At 43.9% G+C, this 22,124-nt stretch overlaps 1 protein-coding gene across 9 annotated transcripts in view; it reads right to left on the reverse strand.

Moving 5' to 3' along the window:
* The window catches only part of SLMAP (sarcolemma associated protein), a 92,727-nt gene that overhangs the window by 45,804 nt on the left and 24,799 nt on the right, over positions 1 to 22,124 (reverse strand). For 5 of the 9 annotated variants that reach the window (XM_075574826.1, XM_075574827.1, XM_075574824.1 and 2 more), the window contains exons 2-4: positions 10,012 to 10,165; positions 6,849 to 6,921; positions 1,474 to 1,510 (exon numbers count right to left, since the gene is read on the reverse strand). In XM_075574826.1, coding sequence (XP_075430941.1) covers positions 1,474 to 1,510; positions 6,849 to 6,921; positions 10,012 to 10,165 — 264 coding nt within the window. The remainder of the gene's footprint in view (positions 1 to 1,473; positions 1,511 to 6,848; positions 6,922 to 10,011; positions 10,166 to 22,124) is intronic. The other 4 variants (XM_075574823.1, XM_075574825.1, XM_075574828.1 and 1 more) reach the window with 1 other exon arrangement.

Below are 22,124 nucleotides of genomic sequence, written 5' to 3' on the forward strand. Positions count from 1 at the left end.
ACCTCTGCCGAAGCAGGTATATCCTGAAAACCTGACCTGTTGGTGGCCCTTGACCACTGGAGTTGGCCACTCCTGCTGTAGGTTGCTGCAATCTATTTAGAGGGAGTTGAAGCACGTGAACAAAACACTATGAATGTTTATGTTCTTGAAATAAAAAGTTCACATTTCTTGCAATATAAATTCGAGACTTTCACAAAGCAGAGAATAAACCTAAGAAAACGAACATGCAGAATTACAATGAGCTGGTGTCCCGAAGCCCTTAATACATACAGTAGAACCTTATAACCCCCAAAGAAACCCTTGCAGTAATTAGATTCAAACATAATAAAAACCTTTTATTTAGCCAACTACGCCTTATCCCTCGCCCTGCTTTCCCCTGTCAAGGGAAAGTACTGTAAAGGCTGAAGTGGCTTAAATTCCTCCAATAAACAATCTGTGCGAGATTATGGAACTGGGTGGAGCGCACGAAATGTGTAACAGGAGCTCAGCAGTAATCACTGGGGGACAGTTACCAACGTGCCTCCTACACTAAAACAGCTCTGAAAAGCTAAAAAGATCTGACAATGCCTGGGGCGACAGTAACCAGATTAATATCAATGCGCAAAATGCAAAACAGGAAAACCTTGCACACTGTCATTTCTAGGTGGATGAACAGCACATCTGGGAAGGTTTGAGATTTGAAAAGCTGGATCAGCTCATCTTCACTTTATTTCAAACCACCAGCAAGAGAGAGAGAGAGAGAGAGAGAGAGAGAGAGAGAGAGAGAGAGAGAGAGAGAGAGAGAGAGAGAGAGAGAGAGAGAGAGAGAGAGAGAGAGAGAGAGAGAGAGAGAGAGAGAGAGAGAGAGAGAGAGAGAGAGAGAGAGAGAGAGAGAGAGAGAAGAGAGAGAGGAGAGTAAAGTGAGCTGGCAGTGAGCTATCTATTTAATATTTTGGATGAAGGAGCGGCTCAGTGAGTAAAGACACTGACTGATAACGACACAGAGTATGAAGAAGGGGAACCTGGTTCAATTCCCAGTGTCGGCTCCTTGTGACCTTGGGCAAGTCACTTTATCTCCCTGTGCCTCAGGCACCAAAAGCAAAGATTGTAAGCTCCACGGGTCAGGGACTGTGTGTTGCTTACCACGCAGTATACTGTAATTGTGATAAAATAAATAAAAGCGCTTCGAATCCCATTGGGAGAGAAAAGGGTAGTATTATTATTTATTATTAATGTACTTCTGCTTGGGTACATTGTGTGCGGCACCTGCAGCAAAGCCCTTGCAATAACTTGCTGCCTGTTGCAGAAACTGCCCTAATAAGAAGACGTAGCATCACAAACACACTTCAAATGTTTAAAACCATACCAAAGACTGCTGTGTTAGAAATCACAACCTTGGTGGCGGGGCAGGAATCTTTTTAAAGGTCCCATCCCGTCGCCTGCTTTAAAATCGCATTATGGATTATTACATACGTAGAAACTTGAACAACTTACCTTGTCAACAGGACTGGGTAATGGAGATTGGATGACGCTAAAAAAAGAAAGAGATCCGCTTTGAGAACAGAAAGCCGAGAGCGAGAGACTGTAAATAACAGACTGAAAGGAGCAACAGTTCAAAACTCCTCAGCACAAGCCCTGTAAATATTTAACTGGATTTGCTGTACACTTTTTATGTTGATTCTCAAAGGAAGCGGCAGCATGGGAAAGAAATTAACTCCTGCCTGCCCTTCCGTGACTTTATCCCAGTGTTATGCTTGTGAAGCAGCCTCCCAAGAGACCAAATTCCTACTGTACTTCAACATGGGCTGCTTAACCCCTTCTGTGCTGGAAGCCCTGGAAAAAGACTGCAATGTGCGGCATGTCCCCGTGGCATTGAAACAGCTAAAGACGTGGACCTAATTGTATTTAAAAATAGGGGTTGGCCAACTCCAGTCCTCAAGAGACACCAACAGGCCAGTTATTGGGGATATTCCTGCTTCCGCACAGGTGGCTCAGTCAATTGGGGCCATCTGTGCTGAAGCAGGGATATCCTGAAAACCTGATCTGTTGGTGTCAATAGAGGTCTGGAGTCGGTCAACCCTGTTTAAAAACATAAATAGCCCTTTCCAAACACGTTCATGCTCTCTTTGGTGTTATTTTAACTTTTTGGTTACATAATAGCACTGGATATATTCTCTTCGTAAGTTAACGGTTCCTGGACGCACACACACAAAAAAAAAAAGGAAACGGCTGCAATTTTAAGTATTAACGTATTAGTTACTAGAGCACACGGTACAGGTATGTTTGATAAACTAGACAAGCAAACCTAATAAAAGGAAAGGAAGCCACATATCTTCTGCAATCATACGTTCAGTGCTAAGCATTTCAAGGTGGCGGCATTCCTTGGAAAGAATACCATCTTTCTAATACCAGGAGACAGATGTGTAAAAGAAGTGGATTGGTGCTCAAGTGCTAGATCTCTGTTATAAATTCCTTTTTCTAATGCAAAAATCAAGGAAGAAAACCATTCGTGGGGTCTATGAATAATAACCTAATGAATCCAGTGATACCACAGCATGTAGTGAGGGCAAAACACTCCCTGAAGGTAGATGGAATATGAAATACCCCTCCCCTTTACTCATTGAGATAGCCCGTTCAATAAAGCAATAGGTGTAACTCACATACCTTCACCCACGAGTACCTTCATGCGTGCAGCCGTACCAGAGTGCAGAGATAACCAAAAAAATTGTTGTATACAGCGCAGAGCAACAGAGAGCCAGGTCATAGGAAAATGATAACATTATTTGAGCTGCATTAAAAAACAGAGGGTACAACCAGCTCAAATAAAGTTTTCATTTTCCTATGACCTGGCTTCTCTGTTGCTGTGCGCTGGATACAACAATTTTTTTAATACCAGGAGACAAACAAACAAAGTATCCGGACGTTCCTCCTTCTCCTTCCGTGCACCCCAAAACTGGAACAACCTACCAGAGACTCTCATATCCACCACCAGCTTAAGTTCTTTCAAATCTAAGGCTGTCTCACACTTTAATCTGGTCTGTAACTGTTTCATACGCTCATAATATATATTTTCTTTAACTGTGCATGCAATGTCTTGTATTTAATGTACACCTTGTTCATTTATGTAACTGTATTTGTAACCATGTATTATTTTGTTTTACTCTGTGCCCAGGACATACTTGAAAACGAGAGTTAACTCTCAATGTATTACTTCCTGGTAAAATATTTTATAAATAAATAATAATAATAAACTGATGAGGCCGTTCTGAGTTACAGGCACAACATATTATTTGAACAGTATAGCAAAAGTTAGGATTCAATAAACCCAAAATCTAACATTCTCCTTATTTGCATTCTGTGCAGAACAGGTTTTCACTTTCAATGGGTTTTCTGACTTTTCTCTTTAATCAAACAATCCTTTCCTTGCATTTGATTCAGCCTGGCAAATCAGCTCGTGACAATTACTTAAAGAGGCAACCCATGGTGTGTTTTCTTTGTTCTTTTTTTCGTTTTTGTGTTTATACAGGGGGTCCCTGGAACTGAAATTAACGGGGTTCAGCTCCGGAGAACCCCTGCTTCAATTCTGTGTAAAGAATGAAACAAAAAAACAACAACAAAAAAATAACACAGCACGCTTTGCTCCTTTAAACACCCCCAACAATGTGCCTGTGATCTCCCAAGCAGGGCTCCGCTTCACCTTCTGTATCGGTTTGCTCGTGTGTCCTTATTTTGTACATTATTTTGTTTATGTAATATACAGAACTCTGTACCCCTCATTGACCTCGCTGCGGAATATGTTGGAGCGTTACAAATAAGCCATAATATACAGATACATGCTTCCACAAAAGTTTTTAAAGGAGGATCCTAAACACCCTTCAAACTGTTGGTTGTCAAAAAACAAAACTTAAGAAATGCTTCAAATATTTCCACACATCTGTTTGTTTTATTATTCAACAGGTGGCAAATCGCCTACGTGTCACCTTGCATGCAGATCACTAGCTAGCCAGTGTGGTCCCAGGTGGGACTACATCAGGGGTGTCCAACTCAAGTCCTACCAACAGGTCAGGTATTAGGGCTATTCCCGCTTCAGCACAGGTGGCACAGTCAAAGACTGCTTCAGCAAGTATGTGGCTCAATCACCTGCGCTGAAGCAGGGATGTCCTTAAAACCTGACCTGTTGGTGGCCATTGAGCACTGGAGTTGGTCACCCGTCTACTACATGTTTAATAAGGTAACTCGTGTTTCTAATGTTCACATGCACACTGTGCTACTCTCCAAAGTCCTTGACTGTTTGCAATAACACCAGCTCACTATCGAAAAGCAACAGGACTGGATTAGTATTATTTCTTTTTAAAGAACACAATAAAAACATACTGTTCGCTGCCTGTGAACCACATGATCTCTACTCTGTGATCTTGGCTATTTATAGGTAAAGCAAAAGTTCTGATGCACACCCCTAAAAGTATTTTCTTCAGTGCATCAGGTGCTCACCTACGCTGCACTGCACCCCGCTATATCAAGAGGAATGTAAATTCAAACTGCGTCTTTGGTGTATAGGAGAGAAAAAACCGACAGAGGGGGAAACTGTAGGTGGAGTATATATTTAGATTTTAGTGCTATATAGAGGCCAAACTATGTACCTCAGGAGTTACAATTTAGAGGCAGAAATTAAAGATTGCGCTAAAAAAAAAAAAAAAATTTTGATACAACTAAATATGAATTCATGTTGTATGTTGACGTACCAGAGAGATGGAGAGCTCAATGTTACAGTTTATATCTGATGGCGTGTGGCAGGGGACCGAGTGTGTGTATGAATGTGCAGTTTTTCCCTGAACGTTTACATGGTCCTTGATAACGAGCGAGTATGGTCCTTGATAACGAGCGAGTATAGTCCTTGATGCTTTTGCAAACATCTTTTAGGAGGATCACAAAAATGTACGCCAACTTGTCTGTTGCTACTGCAACCGGATATAAATCTGCACAAACTGCATTAAAAATAAATCTATATTCTCTATAGTAGTGAGGCAAGATGGCCACACACAGTAGGTAGAGTGCCTGGGCAGATAGTTGTGGTGCAAGGTAGAAGGGGGTACTGTAAGTGTATAAAGAACATAACTGTAATCCAAATCACCAGCATGGCATGATTGCAGAAAAAAATCAAGCTTTTAGTGAGCCCAACGCTTTAGTTTTTCTACTACTGTTCCGTGCTGGTATTTTGGATCACACTTGTGTATATAAAAAAAAATTATTTTACATAACAGGAGGCTATTAAACGTTACTCATATTGATTTCAAATTGTATGACATTACTACAATTCCCGCTTGGAAGCCAGGCCTGTAGCTGCCATCCCCATGAAAGCACGTTGTAGTAACAAGCAATAATGAGTATTGATGTAAAGATGTGACCTCTCAACACTTATAAGTGTCAAATAAAACAATAGACCCCCAAATAAAATTATTGGAAGCTTTCAAGAAAAGGTGGTTTGTCCATCTTTTCTTCCATTTATCCTTCTTAGTAAACCAAAAAGCAATCCTCTTAATGTGGGCCAAAGGGACCCGAAGGATAAAATGAAATGGCACGTCAGATTAGTTTACGGTATTGGGTACATTTCCTCCGTTCTGCAATTTAAAAGAACATTTTGTGGGTGCACAAAGTATATAGCAACAATCAGTAATGCTGCAGCTAGATTTGCATAGAAGTCTCCGTACATGCAAATTCTTTACATCAGCTTCCTGTACATATGAAAATGTGTTTGAAATTCGTGGCATCACACAGCACAACTATATTAAGCAAGTACGAGGTTCCACAGAGCTGAAATGAACACGGATCAGATCAGGAGACTCCCTGCTTCCCACATAGGGTATAGATTTATTTTTAATTATTATTATTATTACTACTTTTAAAGAGGGCAGAAATACAGTTTTAAACAAACCTTAAAACAATTCTTGTGAATGGGAGACAGAAAAAAACAGAACACAAAAAGTTAAAAATACAATAAATGTGCACGGAGACAAAACGCATTGTTTGCTTGCAGAGTTAATGCCCGTGGAATGTCGCACATATCTAATCACCAGATGGAATTTCAAGACCAAGGAACCAAGAGAAAGCGCTAGATGTCCACTATGAACAGCAGGTGGCGCTACTCTAATCCTCCAAGATTCGCTTCTGAGACATGTGAATGTGCTCACAAGTGATTTTTTTATTTGCCGTTTCAGCTAAAAGAATGATAAACAGACAGGCCATGTTTCAGACTGCAGTTTAGAGAAAGCCTTCACCCATACCCAAGTCTAGGGACCGTACACTAGGGTTCTTCCACTGGCGGCCCTCGGGCTTGGTGCTAATTTCAAACTAGTTGCTTAGGTGACGTTGTCACACTGTAACGCACTTGTAAGTTAAGGAAAATACAATTAGCGTTTACTGAACCTGGCCTGGGTGCTGAACCTGGGTGCTTTGCAATGTCTCTGCCCCATCCAGTCCTTAGCCATTAACTACTAAAATGTACAGTTTTATGCCTGTGCGTTGATAATGTATCTAAGGTCACATTTACTGAACACTGCTAAGCCACTATGAATGAACCTTAAAGGAGCAGTTCTCCCTCCCCAGAGCTAAACCGCATTCATTTCAGCTCTGGGACCCTCTGGTTCCGGAGAGACTTACTAGCAAACGTTTAAATAATAATGCTATGTAATGCAGCATGTTCGTTATCTCGTGTGTCCGGATGAAGGGTTGCAGGTTGTGATAAATGTTACCAACATGATCATTCCTTAGAGATGTACAGGTAGCGTACACCAGTTTTCAAGACATGGGAAAGCAATGTGTCGCTGGCAACCTGTAATGAACAGGTTAAGTGAATAAAAAGTGACACTTACTCTGACCGTCGCCGCGTCTCCAGGCCATCTGGCAAGAAGAGTTTTATTGTGGACACTATGCAACCATGAGTCACTGTCAGGAGAAAAATAAAACTTCAATTAAACCAAGCGTAACATGACCACTAAGATATTAGGTAAACATACCCTTAACCACGAGTAGCAAGGCCCAAATCTCCCTGAAAGACTTCCAAAACATCTTAATCCCTATGACTGTTGTATGGTAATGGCATGTACAGGGGTCGTGGTTCAATAACTGATCCATTTATGGGGGTAGAGTTTAAGTTCGTGTATCCAACTGGGTGGTGGGTAACAAAAACCAGACTGAGCTCTTCAGGCATGGACGCCTAGTCCCTCCAGAGTTTGGACTAGACACACCCGTTAACAGTCTGGCATATAAAGTTTATGTGGAAACTCAGAAGCCCTAAAACCTACAGCTACATCAAAAGGGATTTCAGATGACATAGAGTGTTGTCAGTCTGCGACTTTGTGGCAAGAAGAAATATCCTTCAGCCAACAATGTATTTTGTATACTCATACAGCTTTATGTTACAGCATATTAATTTACAAGGAAAGGAACAGTGAGCAGGAGCTTTACATCCATGCCCATGTATTTTTAGGACAGGATTAACAAAGCATAGCATGTGAATTTGCTTATTTTAAACACTTACACAATTTGTAAAATTTGGTCTATTGTAGATGACCTAGAGCAGCACTGCGCAATCTATCCTGCGTGCGCCCCCACCTCATGCTTCCCCTCCCTGCTCGCGCCCCCCTCCCCTACCTCCTCCCGGCGTCAAATGACGTCGCGGAGTCACGTGACGTCAGGTTGTCATGCCATGAAAAGGGCAAGAGGAGATCTCTTAAATGAAATACAGCTCTAACGCATTGCTCTCCCAAATACTCACAGCAAATGTTTTGCAAAATGATTTTGCGTGTTCTGTACTAGGAAAGTCTACAGTTTATTGGTTAATCATTTTATCTGGCAAAGCGCAAGCACCCCGTTTAAAAAGTGTTTATTCTGGTTTAATATAGACTTTGTAGAGTTAACATTAAATCCATTGTGTGTAAAATTAATGTACATACATATATCTGTAACCGTGATGCAATGGATTGATAATATTGTCACTGATTAAGTTACATAATTGTAGGAAAACCGAAGCAGCGTTCTTTATTGTTAGAAATCATGGATTCAAAATATGGTTACAAGAAAAATTGAAGCATCATTTTCTTCTACTCATTTAGGTTTTTGAACCCAAATATTTTCAAGGGTGGAACCGGTTGTCCCCCTGAACCAAAGCTACTATTTTCAGCTCCAGGGACCACACGGTTCATGAGACAGACACTTACTGGTAAAGTTACCGGGTTTTAATCTCCCTTAGGGGAAACAAAATGGCTGTCAAATCTCGGGCCAATAGGAAGCTTCAATATCATCGGTTAGTATTTGCAACCCCTTTAGAAACCAGGAAGTAAAACCGGTAACTTCACCAGTAAGTATCGCAGGAACGGAGGGGTTACGCAAAGCTGAAAATAGTCAGATTCAACTCTGGCGGGACCCTCCCCCCATTCCAATCCTGGAACTAAAATAGAGGTTACATCGGGTGGATTTAATGTAATCATGTAAAAGCAAGGTTAGTTCTACCAAAGGTCAAAATCAACTTTCTACCAAAATCTCTCCCTCCCTCCATCTTTCCAAACTCATGGGATAAAGGTCAGCCGCAGTAAATCTGGTAAATATGACGATCAATGAATATAGCTTAAAATACTTAATTTAGCAATGAAAAATGTACACCTTCCACTTAAGGTATTAGCACAATACACTCTATATTTGAATACTCGGAGTGAGTATGTAATTCTAAAACACTCCGTATATTTTGCTATCGGTTGAGTGAATAGGGGCTGGCTCTATTAGCTCAATTATATTTCTTCTATTATATTGCATTCCAATTTCAAACAAAAACCCTGACAGTGTTTGGTAACTTCCCACCACTATCCTTTCGTCATGTCAGCACTGCACGGACCGTGCAGCCTAAAGCAGGTGGAGAGCAGGACACCGACCGTTATAGACCTGTTTCTTCATACGGAAAGCACTAGGAGCTAGATCCTATTACAGTAGTAGCAGCATCAGCTCACGTTACCTTGCAGCATACAAATGGTCAACATGGCAAATTGCCAACACTCCATTGCAGAACTGAGAAGGAAGAGGCACTTTCGGATATGTACAGGACTGTTTGGGTTACCTTCATCTGACAAGGACAAACTCAAGGCAAGCAGCATTCCAGGGTAATCATTTTTTTTTGAAGAATTTGAATGAGGGGGAGGGAGTCCTCCAAAGCTGAACCGAACACTAAAACGACCTTATGGGTGGGGGGGGGAATCAGTGGCCATCTTTTAATTTACACCAAGAGCTCTCATCTAAAACTATGCATCTCGGGACGCAAAGGGTCCATGGAACCACAAATGGCACAGTACAGGTCCTCCGGGCTCAAATTGTGGTAACACAATAGACATGCTGCAGTTCTGGTGACATTGTGTCGTGCATTTGTAGCTCAATTAATCGTATTTAGTAGAAAGGGGGAAGTATTCTTAGGGCACTGTTATAATACCTGTGTAAGAAGTTCTGAATTAGCCATTAATAACCAATAAGGCAACTACTCTTTTTGACCAAATACTACTAATTATTCGCTAGGATTTATGCCTGGAGCACGACCAAAATAGCAAACGCACGACAGTGGCAAGTGTTACTTAAGATTCGAGTCATCCTTTGCAGCCCAATGCTCAAACTGAATAGGAAGATAGCATGAAAGGAGCCACGCACTATAGGTGTCCTCCAATTTACTTTTTTTTTAAACACAAGTTACTGGTATCATGTCCTGATTTTTAAAGGGAATTTAAATGGCCAACCGATGACGTTGCAGCTTCCATTGGCCTGATATTTGGCAGCTACCTCGTTTCCAGAGGAAGACTTAACCGATAAGTATCTCTGGAAGCCTGGGGTCCCCGGAGCGGATAATAGTGTTATTTGACTCAGGTGTCCCTCCATTCCCATCCTGTAAAAAAAGGGGACTTAACCCACTCCCAAAAACAGTCCTATATGTGATGGTCTATACGTGAGAACCTCTGATGCATATAATAAAGTGCGTAGCAAAATAAATATGATCCATACCCGTACCTTTCCTGGTGTTTTCAGTCACGTCTACTCCAAACTGGATGATGTCACCTGAGAGGATCTCACATGGTGGGCTTTCTTCAGACCCTCGACTCAATCTCTGGCTGTTTATGAAGGTACCATTACTACTCTTAGTGTCTTGAAGATAGAACTGTAATAAAAACAAAAACAAATGTACAAATCAGAAGAAAATCAGATCCAAGATGTCTTCTTGCAGTAAGCATGGGCTCTCACCAGGTCTTTGTCTGGTTACTTTACCACCTGTGTTTTATAAAAACATATCACCACTGCAGTAAATATATCCGACTCGCATGAGAGCCATTGCCGGAAGGGAAGAGGGTAACTTCTCCAGTAAATAATACACATTACAGGAATATTCTCTCAGCTGGAAACCACAAGCTACTCAATAGTGGGAAAAAATATATACTAAAACGAATAAAAAAAAAAACTTTAATAAAAAACATTTACCGTCATGGTGAAGCATGCTAAATAAAAAGTCAATTAAAACAATGGTATCTTGCTGCCAAGCGTCTTGGCAGGAACCATTTCTACTTCCACGTTCTATCAACACAAAGCACATTCTATTATTTATTGACATTCAAGTTCTGTGCGCATCTATACATCTTACTGTAGAACTACTCACATGAAGGCAGAACTAACACAGGGTACGCACTGGTGCTTGGGTACTGTGAGGAGAATGCACAGACTCAAGAGACCATATGCACAAAAGTGAAAGCTAGGAACGCGTAGTTTAACACTTATTACTAAATATATATATATATATATATATATATATATATATATATATATATATATATAATTAAAAAAATTTCCCCGTCGACTATTGCAAAGCTTTCAAAATTTCACACACTTTTTTGAAAATTATAACTTGAATGCTCTAGTACAAGGTGTAATTCTATAGTTCCTCCGTTTAACAATGTGAAGACTAAAATACTCTAAGAAAACTCTACAAGTAAATTAACTGTAGAAATACATGCATCTAGAACAGTGCTTTCAAACCTTTTTTTTGGTTAAGGAACCCTATGTGAAATTCTGAGGAAACCCAAAGATCTCTAATACTGTAGTGCAGGCATGTCAAACATGCGGCCCGCGGGCCGCATGCGGCCCGCAACGGATATTTTTGCGGCCCGCTCACAACCAGCGCGGCGGTCGTGTGTGTCGGCGAGCGTGTGGGCGGCGGTTAAAAGTTTTGGCCGCGGGAGAAGCGAGCGCGGGTGTGGGGGAAGTGAGCAGCACGGGCAGAAGTAAAATCTGTCCTGCAGGGGCTGGAGGCGTACGGTGGCCGGGTGCAGTCAATCTGCACTCGTGCCTGTGTGGGACGACTCGGGGGCGGAGTCAAAACCCCGGCGGAGAGACTGCATTCTGTGTGTGTGTGTGTGTGTGTGTGTGTGTGTGTGTGTGTGTGTGTGTGTGTGTGTCACTGTGTGTGTGTGTGTGTGTGTCACTGTGTGTGTGTGTGTCACTGTGTGTGTCACTGTGTGTGTGTGTGTGTGTGTGTGTGTGTGTGTGTGTGTGTTTGTGTGTGTGTGTGTGTGTATGTGTGTGAAAATCTGGCCTGCTGGGACTGGAGTCGGACGGTGGCCGGGCGCAGTCATCCTGCACACATGCCGTGTGTGGGAGGACAGCGGGGGCGGAGCCAACAGCTGAGATAGCTGCAAAAGACGTCTGTGAGACTGCCTCCTGCCTGGAATAAGGTAAGGACAAGGGGGGGGGGGGATGATGGGGCATGGGGGGGGGGAGAGGATGATGGGGCATGGGGGGGAATATGATGATGGGGCATGAGGGGGGGGGAATATGATGATGGGGCATGGGGGGGGGGATATGATGATGGGGCATGGGGGGGGGGGAATATGATGATGGGGCATGGGGGGGGGGGAATATGATGATGGGGCATGGGGGGGAATATGATGATGGGGCATGGGTGGGGGGGAATATGATGATGGGGCATGGGTGGGGGGGAATATGATGATGGGTGGGGGGGAATATGATGATGGGGGGGGATATGATGATGGGGCATGGGGGGGGGAAATATGATGATGGGGCATGGGGGGGGGAAATATGATGATGGGGCATGGGGGGGGGGGGAAATATGATGATGGGGCATGGGGGGGGGGGAATATGATGATGGGGCATGGGAGGGGGGAATATGATGATGGGGCATGGGGGGGGGAAATATGATGATGGGGGGGGAATATGATGATGGGACATGGGGGGGAGGAAAATATGATGATGGGGCATGGGTGGGGGGGAAATATGATGATGGGGCATTGGGGGGGGAAATATGATGATGGGGCATGGAGGGGGGAATATGATGATGGGGCATGGGGGGGGGGAAATATGATGATAGGGGCATTGGGGGGGGAAATATGATGATGGGGCATTGGGGGGGGAAATATGATGATGGGGCATGGGGGGGGAATATGATGATGGGGCATGGGGGGGGGGGGAAATATGATGATGGGGCATGGGGGGGGGGGGTAATATGATGATGGGGCATGGGGGCCAGCCTGGGCAGATAAAGGTGGGAGGCAGGGGGTGGGGAATATGATGATGGGGCATGGGGGCCAGCCTGGGCAGATATAAGATGGGAGGCAGGGGGTGGGGAATACGATGATGGGGCATGGGGGGCCAGTCTGGGAGATGAGATCATGATGAGGGGGGGAGGTGGGGGTATTTTTTAAATGTATTGGGGAGGTGGAGCTATTTTTTAAATGTATTGGGGAGGTGGGGCTATTTTTTAAATGTATTGGGGAGGTGGGGCTATTTTATAAATGTATTGGGGAGATGGGGCTATTTTTTAAATGTATTCGGGGGAGTGGGGGGTATTTTTAAAATGTATTCGGGGGCGTGGGGTTATTTTTATATGTATTCGGGAGTGGGGGGTATTTTTTATATGTATTTGGGAGTGGGGGTATTTTTTATATGTATTCGGGAGTGTAGGGGTATTTTTTATATGTATTCGGAAGTGTGGGGGTATTATTTAATATGTATTCGGGAGAGTGTGTGTGTGTGGGGGGGGAGAGAAGAGAGGGGGGAGAGAGAGAGAAGAGGGGATTGAGCGAATGGGGGGGGGGGGAGAAGGGAGAGATGGGTGGGGGAGACAGAGAATAGAGGGGATTGAGCGAATGGGGGGGGGGAGGGAAGGGAGAGAGAATAGGGGGAGACAATGGGAGAGGGTGAGAGAAAATGGGGGGGAAGTAGAGAGAGAATGAGGACAGGGCCGCCAACAGGCCCGGGTGAGTCCGTCAACCACCCTCTCTCTCTCTCCCCCCCACCCTCTCTCTCTCCCCCACACCCTCTCCCTCTCCCCCACCCTCTCCCCACACCCTCGCTCTCTCTCTCCCCCACCCTCTCTCTCTCCCCCACCTCTCTCTCTCTCTCCCCCACCCTCTCTCATCTCTCCCCCCCCCTCTCTCTTTCTCCCACCCTCTCTCCCACCCTCTCTCCCACCCTCTCTCTCTCCCACCCTCTCTCTCTCCCACCCTCTCTCTCTCTCCCACACCTCTCTCTCTCTCTCCCACCCTCTCTCTCTCTCTCCCCACCCTCTCTCTCTCTCCACCACCCTCTCTCTCTCTCTCCCACCCTCTCTCTCTATCCTCCCAACCTCTCTCTCTCTATCTCCCACCCTCTCTCTCTATCTCCCACCCCTCTCTCTCTCTCTCTCTCTCTCCCACCCTCTCTCTCTCTCTCCCCACCCTCTCTCTCTCTCTCCCACCACTCCTCTCTCTCTCTCTCCCACCCTCTCTCTCTCTCTCTCCCACCCTCTCTCTCTCTCTCCCACCCTCTCTCTCTCTCCCACCCCTCTCTCTCTCACCACCCACTCTCTCTCTCCCACCCTCTCTCTCCCACCCTCTCTCTCTCTCCCACCGTCTGTTTGTCACCCCTCACCCACTCTCTCTGTTTTATCTTAACTGCACTATACCTACACCGAAATAACCTATTCTGCTTTCTTCCAGATCTGACTCAAGTTTCACACGGGAGACATCGGAAGACAGGTAGAGAACACCTCCCCTCCAGTATAGTACCTTGAGGGACTGCGGATCAGGTAAGATCCCAGGTGGGATTGCTGCTTTGGAAATTGTTAAGAGGGGGGCATCCTGACACTGGTTAATGTGTTCAGAAGTCATTCACGTCTGGCTTTTTTTTTTGGTTCGGTTAGTGAGGTCAACACACACACACACACACACACACACACACACACACACACACACACACACACACACACACACACACACGACTACTTTTCGAAATAAACCTACGTTTCTATGAAAATGTAAGTTGTTTTTTTTTTGCGGGCCCCACCTAGACTTAAACCTTGTTTATTTGGCCCTTGTTAGCATTTGGAGTTTGACATGCTTGCTGTAGTGCGTCTGAGATCAGATGCATTGTAAGTAACCCCAACCCTCTCTAACAGCGCATCTTAGATCAGATGCATTGTACATTCTTCCTTATTTGGTACAATTTTAAAATGATCTGAAAACTACAGGGAACCCTTTATACATGCCAGGGGAACCCAAGGGTTCCTCGGAACCCTGCATGAAAAACACTTGTCTATAACCAAGAACAAATACTTCCTGCTGCCAGTAGTAGCTCATTGGCCTCCTGTAGGACGTTATTTATAATGCACAGTAGGCACAGTCAGTGAAATTGTGCAGCATTTCTTTGAAGAGCGTGAATGTGTGTGCATATTAAACACTTATGTTATCAGCCGTACCATCATATTTTATAGATCAGAGAGTAAAACAGGTTTCGTTGTATAATAATTGTGCAAGATGCATTTATTTTATCGTTTGCCTTTAGACTATAATACTAATGCATATGTTGACTTGTAGTCACTTCCATTCGGAAACTGAAGACAACACGTTTGAAAGTATACGGATCGGGAATATGCCCAGGTATGGAATAAAGTGTGAGATCTCCTGCTCTTCACATGGCCACGTAAGGAACACACTCGGCAACTTATTTCAAATAAGTTACTATACTAGGCAATTAGTAGTGACACTTTAGTGTCTGGCTCCGATTCAGTCTTGTCACCAGGTTTCCATTAGCATTTACTTTGATTTCAGCAAATTTTAAATCAAGTTCATTCAAGCCCCCTGCTCAAAATCGGATGGTAAAAGGAAGTGACAAAAATCACAGGGAAAACAAAAGAACCCCTAATTAGCATCTGTTTGCGTCAGAACCTATTACTAATTGCATGTAATTTAACGTATCGGCTCTCCGTAAGATCCTTCCACTTATTTATTTGATGAGTCATTCTTTAGGATCTAAATGAGAATGTTTAAATTCGACATCACACGGCACAAAATGCTGGAAACCTCCTCTTATGCCCTTAAGTACGGCAGACATTTTTCACTCTTCGAGCACTGGAAAAGTGAAAAGATTTAATATTAACATGAAATCCTATATCTACAGCAGCATAAAAACACACAGCACATCCCTAGAAATCGCAAGGTTATGTGCTATTTTTTAGTGACTGCTACTTGGTCCCGATAGTAAAGTACCTTCAAATTTTGACGAGCACGGTATAGAGCAAGTACATAGTATGAAAGATAGAAACAAATCGTCATACAGTAAAGATATACTGTACACTCCCAGAAGCCAGTAATCCTGAACTGTGCTTGCCAAAAACAGAACCAGGAAAAAGAAAATCAGTTACTGATTAAAAGTACACAAGCAGTTGATAATTGCTAGTGTTTCATACAGAAGGTCAAAAAAATAATAACAAGGTACTCCTTGACCACACTAACATGTGAAGCGTGGTGAGTATCAGTGTTGCTCTGTGCAGAGATCTCCCGAATAAGCCGAGGCTCAGAAGTAGGTCAGATGTCATTTAAGGCTGATCTTAAGGGAAAACAAAGCGTCAGGAATCACATTTTTAAAGCACAGCCACTGGATGCTGAATAAATAAATACTCTGCCATGTGGGATGCCTTATGCTCCCACTCCGATAAAAACATCCGGTGCCCATGATAAAAATCCAATGGATTATTTTATCACAGGAGAAGCATGGAGTTGGGAGTTCTTCAAAGCGCCCATTAGGGCAGCAGGGAGGGAATGAGAGTTTGGTGACGCTGGGGGAAAAGATGTCCATCAAAGGTAAGACCAGAAACAAGGAAATGGAACAAGTTTGCTGAGAGTGAGAAGACGACATGCGGCGAATGGGGAGGTCAAACATCAGAGGAATCTGCGTAGTGCGGTTGAAGGAGGAAGACGACGAAGGACATTTATAAAAACAAGTGCCTCAAGACATGACCTCTGAGGTTCTCAACCCTAAACCCCACAACAGGACAGGCTTAAGGGTGTCCCAGCTTCAGCACAAGTGGCTCAGTTGAAGACACCTGTGCTGATACTGGGATATCCTGAAAACCTGACCTGTTGGGGGTCTTGAGGACTGGCGTTGAGAACCTCTGCATTAGCCCATTTCTATTAAGCGGTGCAATGTCACACACACAAGCCACCATACACACACTGTTTTGCTGCACTTTGCTTTACAGACAATAATGTTCATGTTATCACCACAATGTTTAGTGGGAACTTTGAGCATAAAGATAGCAAGTAGCAATACTGGTGAAATGTAAAAAAAAAATTGGAGTGTGATTTTTATGTCCATTACTGATTTACAATTCCATAAATATTTTAGGGTCCTCTTAGAAATGACCACTGTTCTAAATTGCTTTATAACTCATGCCTGACTTTCGGAACAGACGTACTCTTTTCCTTAATTTACGTAAATGCCTTTAACAATTACAGTATTAGGCCACGATTATAGTGATCGCGTGCCGCAAGTACAAAAGTGTGTTCCTCAATGAGGCCGCCCATAGTGCACGCGAGTGAGCGATTTTTGAAAATACAAATTAATTTGTTTTTTTCCGCGTGATTAATGAATTGAGTATAGCAGTGTAGGAATTTAAGTCGCATGTTGAATAAATAAATTAGGCATAAATCCATTGCGGCAGGGAATAACCTCAGAATAAGACCAAAAGGTAAGGGTTATATATCAATAAAAACAGCTGAGTGCACACGTACACTCGCCAAGATAAAAAAACAACAAAAAAATCGTTTATAGAGCACAGTCTAAGGCCACGATTATAGTGACAGTGACGCTGACGTCACGCTGCGGTCACTGTAAAAATCAAATTGAAATGACTTCCAGCGATCGCGACCAAGTCGTCACCCCGCGCTTACTGTAAGCACACGCGACAGCATCAATGCATGTGTTTTGGGGCGACGTTGTCGCCAGCACTATAAGCGAGGCCGTAGAAGGGAAAGCAGGGAGATCTAGAAGGAGACAGCATCTCAAATCGATCTCACCCCCTCGCTGGCCCCAGCGGCGCGACTGCGCTTGTGACATCACCGCGTCGCTCCCGGATGCAGGATGCAGCACAAGAACTTCAAAGCCAGTGCCCCTATCTCACAGCGTCTCCAGAAATCCCCACTCTACATGTTCCGCATACGGCTTCATCAGGAGTAGGTCAGGTTAAGGATATCCCTGCTTTAGCAAAGGTGGCTCAATCAGTGGCTCAGTCAAAATGACTGAGCCACCTGTGCTGAAGCAGGGATATCCCCAATACCTGTTGGTGGCTCTTGTGGAGTTGGCCACCGCTGGTATATATCATTGTGCTAGTCATATATAACGTCAGACATCAATTTCAAATCTTATTGGCCATGTCAGATTATGAAACCAGAAAAGGTGTCACCTGGATAAGTCCCTATTGTATACTGTACCGTTACTAATTAGTACAGAGGTGTTTGCTGTACTTTGCATTGGCCAACAGCTTGTCCTCATCACCAGCTTGCTACTACTGTATCTAGGCAGGGACGAATGTGGCGTCACAGTGCATATATACGCATTAAGCACTAGAAAGTAAAAGGATGGGTGTAACTTCCCAGCTGGAGAAGGCAAGTGAACTGTATGAACCCAAGGAATGTGTAAAAGCTGGGACTGTAAGGCCTGATTCAACAGAAAGAGGAAGGCAGTTACATTGCTGGGGAAAACTAGGTCATTCAAAAACTTTTGCTGAAGAGAAGATGTTATTCAGTATGACTGGCAGATTCCCTTACTGAATCTGCTGTGTTTTAGGGACAATCCAGAAAGGTTTTTCAGTCATTACTAGATACCACCTAAGTGACAAAGGAAAGGGTGATATACACAGACTGACTTTCAAGTGTGTGTACAGCCCTCCCCCCCAAGTCTATAGACCAGGAGTGGCAAACTTCAGTCCGCAAGGGCCACCAACAGTTCAGGTTTTAAGGCTATCCCTGCTTCAGCACTGGTGGCTCAGACAGAACTGGGCCACCTGTGCTGAAGCAGGCATATCACCAATACCTGGCCTGTTGGTCGCCCTTGAGGACTGGAGTTGGCTACTCCTGCTACAAAGGTTTAACTGCTCTATAAAAATATAATTTGGCATTAAAAAATAACTTTCTTAATATCTAGCGCCTGAGGTTACAATGATAAGTTTGGGGCAGCAACGGGCTCTGGGAAGAGCTCCATTTACCCTCCTGGACACAGCACCTGATTTTTAAATAAAAACGAACGTTGGGAATGGCAAGAGGATATATATTAAAGAAACACAATGAAGTGCGTTGCAAGTGTCCCGCAGTGGCCCCTGATACCCGGAGATTGATGCAGTATTCTTCCCGCAGTATGCTCTGCACCGTTCCTTACCTGCGTTGTAATTTCGCTACGCGGATTCACTCACATATTGTAACAGTCCGAGTCACACTAAATAAGGCCGTGCTTATACCGAAAACTGCAGACCGCGCGACGCTGCGCGGCTCAATAACAAATCGCTACAATGCAAGTTTACATACCTCGCACGCAGACACGAACTGCAGGGCGGCAGACAGGAGAACAGAAAGTGGATTTTGTTTTAAGTAGGCGACGGCAGCGTCACGTGAGCGGTTCAGCCAATGAGGACGAACCTCTCACAGCCACGCCTCCACCTCGCCTCCGTCTCCTCCGGCTGTCTCCTGCCTGCAGTGCACATGCCGCTCAGACGCATCGCAATGATGACATCACGAGATCGCGTGCACGCCCAGCCGGAGCTGGTATAATCGTAGCCCACTGCCGAACTGAAAAAGTATGATTATACAAATAGTCTTCATTACAACTACACCATGTAATACAGCAGTGCTAATGTGTACGAGCATTCGTACAACAGCAAATACAGATTTCGCAAAGTAACTTTCATACAAGGATTAAGCACCAAATTGAGTTCATTTCAGAACAAATGTACTAGGAAACAGGTTCTGGAGCTCCCAAAAAGTGCTTTGTCTATTCATAGAAATGGCAGAATGGATTCGCAGATTTACATGAAGCTGGATAGCAATACAGGTGTATATAAAAAGGTACACAGGTTAACCTGTAAAGTTCTCAAATCCTTCACGCACTGCAATGGTGACACTTGGCTTTTGCATCATGCAATCAAGTATCAGCTTGGAATGGTCAATAAGCTTAGTCAATTTGTTCAATACCCCCCTCCTCGCCCCAATAGAATTGGAAGGACAGCTTTAAAACCAACTGTAATCACCCAAACTTTGGAAATACTGCATTATTACTCCCTGTTAAATATGTGCTCCAATGTACCAATCATCTTACCCCAATGAGAACACTTCAAGCTATTGGCACTAGTCTTACACTTAAAAGTGGTTTTAACTGCAAATCAATACCTCTTCAACAAGGGTTGGATCAAGTTCAGACAAAACCATACTGTAACTTAAGTACATATCCATTGCTGCTTATTGAAGTAAACCTGCTTCAAAGCCAGAGAGACTCTCCAATGTGGATGGGATCAAACATGTATTGATGAAGTATTGCAAAGCAGTTTATTTTCCTTCTCTGTGGATCAGGCCAAGTAAATATTTAGGTCAGTAATGTCAGAGTGCCTCAGGGCTGGGCCACAAGCATTGTTTTGTGTGTATGATTCATACCTGCTTGTGACCAATTGCTGCAAGAGTGATTATCCCCATGGTTGAGAAGGATTGCTTAAAAATCCTGAGTCACTGGGTGCAGCCAATAAAGAACACAAGCTGTGTAACATTCAAACTGCAAGAGGGCTGCTTGCTAAAAACCGATTGGCTAGTTCTTCATGTGAATCTTCGAGAGAAAACACAGTGGAAAATGAAAGTCATTGTTCTAATGCAGACATAGTAACTATTACCACCTCGTTGGGGATGTTGTTCCATACACCCACAACCCTCTCAAATGAAGAAGCACATTCACACATCTCCTCTTCGAGATATGAAGCACTTGTTTGGATGGGCGACCTTGTGAGTAGAAGTGCAGAAAGGTCGCAGGTACCTACGTACCTGGGTCATAAAAAATAATTAAGGAGATCATTTCCCCAATGCCTTGTGACTATTGTTTTTAGAATGATTTGTGTTGTTCGAGGCACTTTGCCCGTGTTTTTTTGCAGACCCCTTGTGCTGCTTTTGGCACAGTTTTTTTAATTGCTACAAATCAGCAATTTCCTTATCAACAGGTGTTTGGGGAACGGTGGCGTGCTTGCATTGTGATGAGCATCATTCCGTTTGCGCCAGTTTAATTTTGACTTTTGCAGCTTGAATTTAGTTTGAGAACCAATTGGAAACCTAGTGATTATTGCGGCTGTCGCCACATCTTATTGCTCTTTGTTAGTTTTTTGTGGTTTTTGTTAACCTTCATAAAAATGCCCAACCGCCTTTAAACCACACGTTATGCACAGAAAAAAGAAGTGACATTACTAGAATCTAATGCTAAAATTGGAAGTTGCACCTGACGGGGGGTTGACCCGCACCCTGCACCCCACCCCACCAATCCCTTGAAACGTTGCGTTTCTGCACATGAAGCTGTAATCTGATAAACAGCGGATTCCATGATTGCGGACATGGCTGTGTGTGGTTACTTCTTACTGATATACAGTTGAATGGGAGCCGCTTTCCAGGACGCCACTTGAATATACCAGCAGTGAGAAAATGGCGGCCGGATAAAACCACACGCAGCGCCTGCGAGTGTGCCAGTTCGCCAGCATATTTACTAAAACGTGAAAGTTCACACACACAATCAGGACTACGATCTTACTTGGCAAGGTATATTCAATTAGAAATATGGTGAAACACTCACCCACTTACACAATATTGGAGTTAACATTATAACAATCTGTTGACAGCAGAAGACTTGTTTCACACCAAGGCCCTTCATCTACATCCATTGCAGCAGCCGTTTGGCCAGGTTTCAGCCAAAAATCCCCACAGACTTCAATGAGAAATTTCACCCGAAAACAGCCCCACTTGCTATATGGTGGATATAGAATAAAGCCCAAAGGAATGGCCGATTCAGCAGAGAAAGTGATACAAATATGCTCAACAAGGATCAACAACTTAGAAAATGCATATTACATGTACACGAGTGATTGTTGGCACAATAATATGCACATTAATTATTATATTCTGAAAATGCCGCCACACAAATGACTGATACAGCCGTTTCTGCAATGTAACGGTGTAAAGATGAGCACCAGCTTGCACCGCGGATCACCTAACGGCACTCTAAAGGGAACGACACATGCTCACTTGCCTAATGGCATACCATCTCCTAAAACAGGGGTGCTCAACTCCAGTCTTCATGCCCCTCCCCCCCCCCAACAGGTCAGGTTTTTAAGATATCCCAGCTTCAGCACAGGTGGCTCAATCAGAAGCTCAGTCTGAGCCTCCGATAGAGCCACCTGTGCTGAAGCTGGTATATCCTAAAAACCTGACCTGTTGTGGGGGTCAGGGGGTTGAGGATAGAGTTGAGCACCTCTGTCCTAAAAGACACTTGAAAGGAGAAGTATTTCAGCAGGGGGGGACTGCTTTTTATTTCTCGATGACCAACATCAAGTCTTCTGAATGAAAAAAAAAGTATTGGGTGACAACTTGAAATTAGTCACTCGTTCACGGGAACCCGAGTGTATATTCATCAAGCGCAGGTATGAGCCTAGCGCACCTGCCCAATGTCGACGCTTATCTGCTTGAATGGGAGTTGATGCAGGTTTGTGTGCGCTTACCTGTACCAGTGCTTGATGAATCTGCCCCTTAGTGTTCGAATATCACTGAACATCTACCCTC

The sequence above is a fragment of the Ascaphus truei genome, chromosome 17 (assembly GCF_040206685.1).
Source record: "Ascaphus truei isolate aAscTru1 chromosome 17, aAscTru1.hap1, whole genome shotgun sequence".
Taxonomy (NCBI): domain Eukaryota; kingdom Metazoa; phylum Chordata; class Amphibia; order Anura; family Ascaphidae; genus Ascaphus; species Ascaphus truei.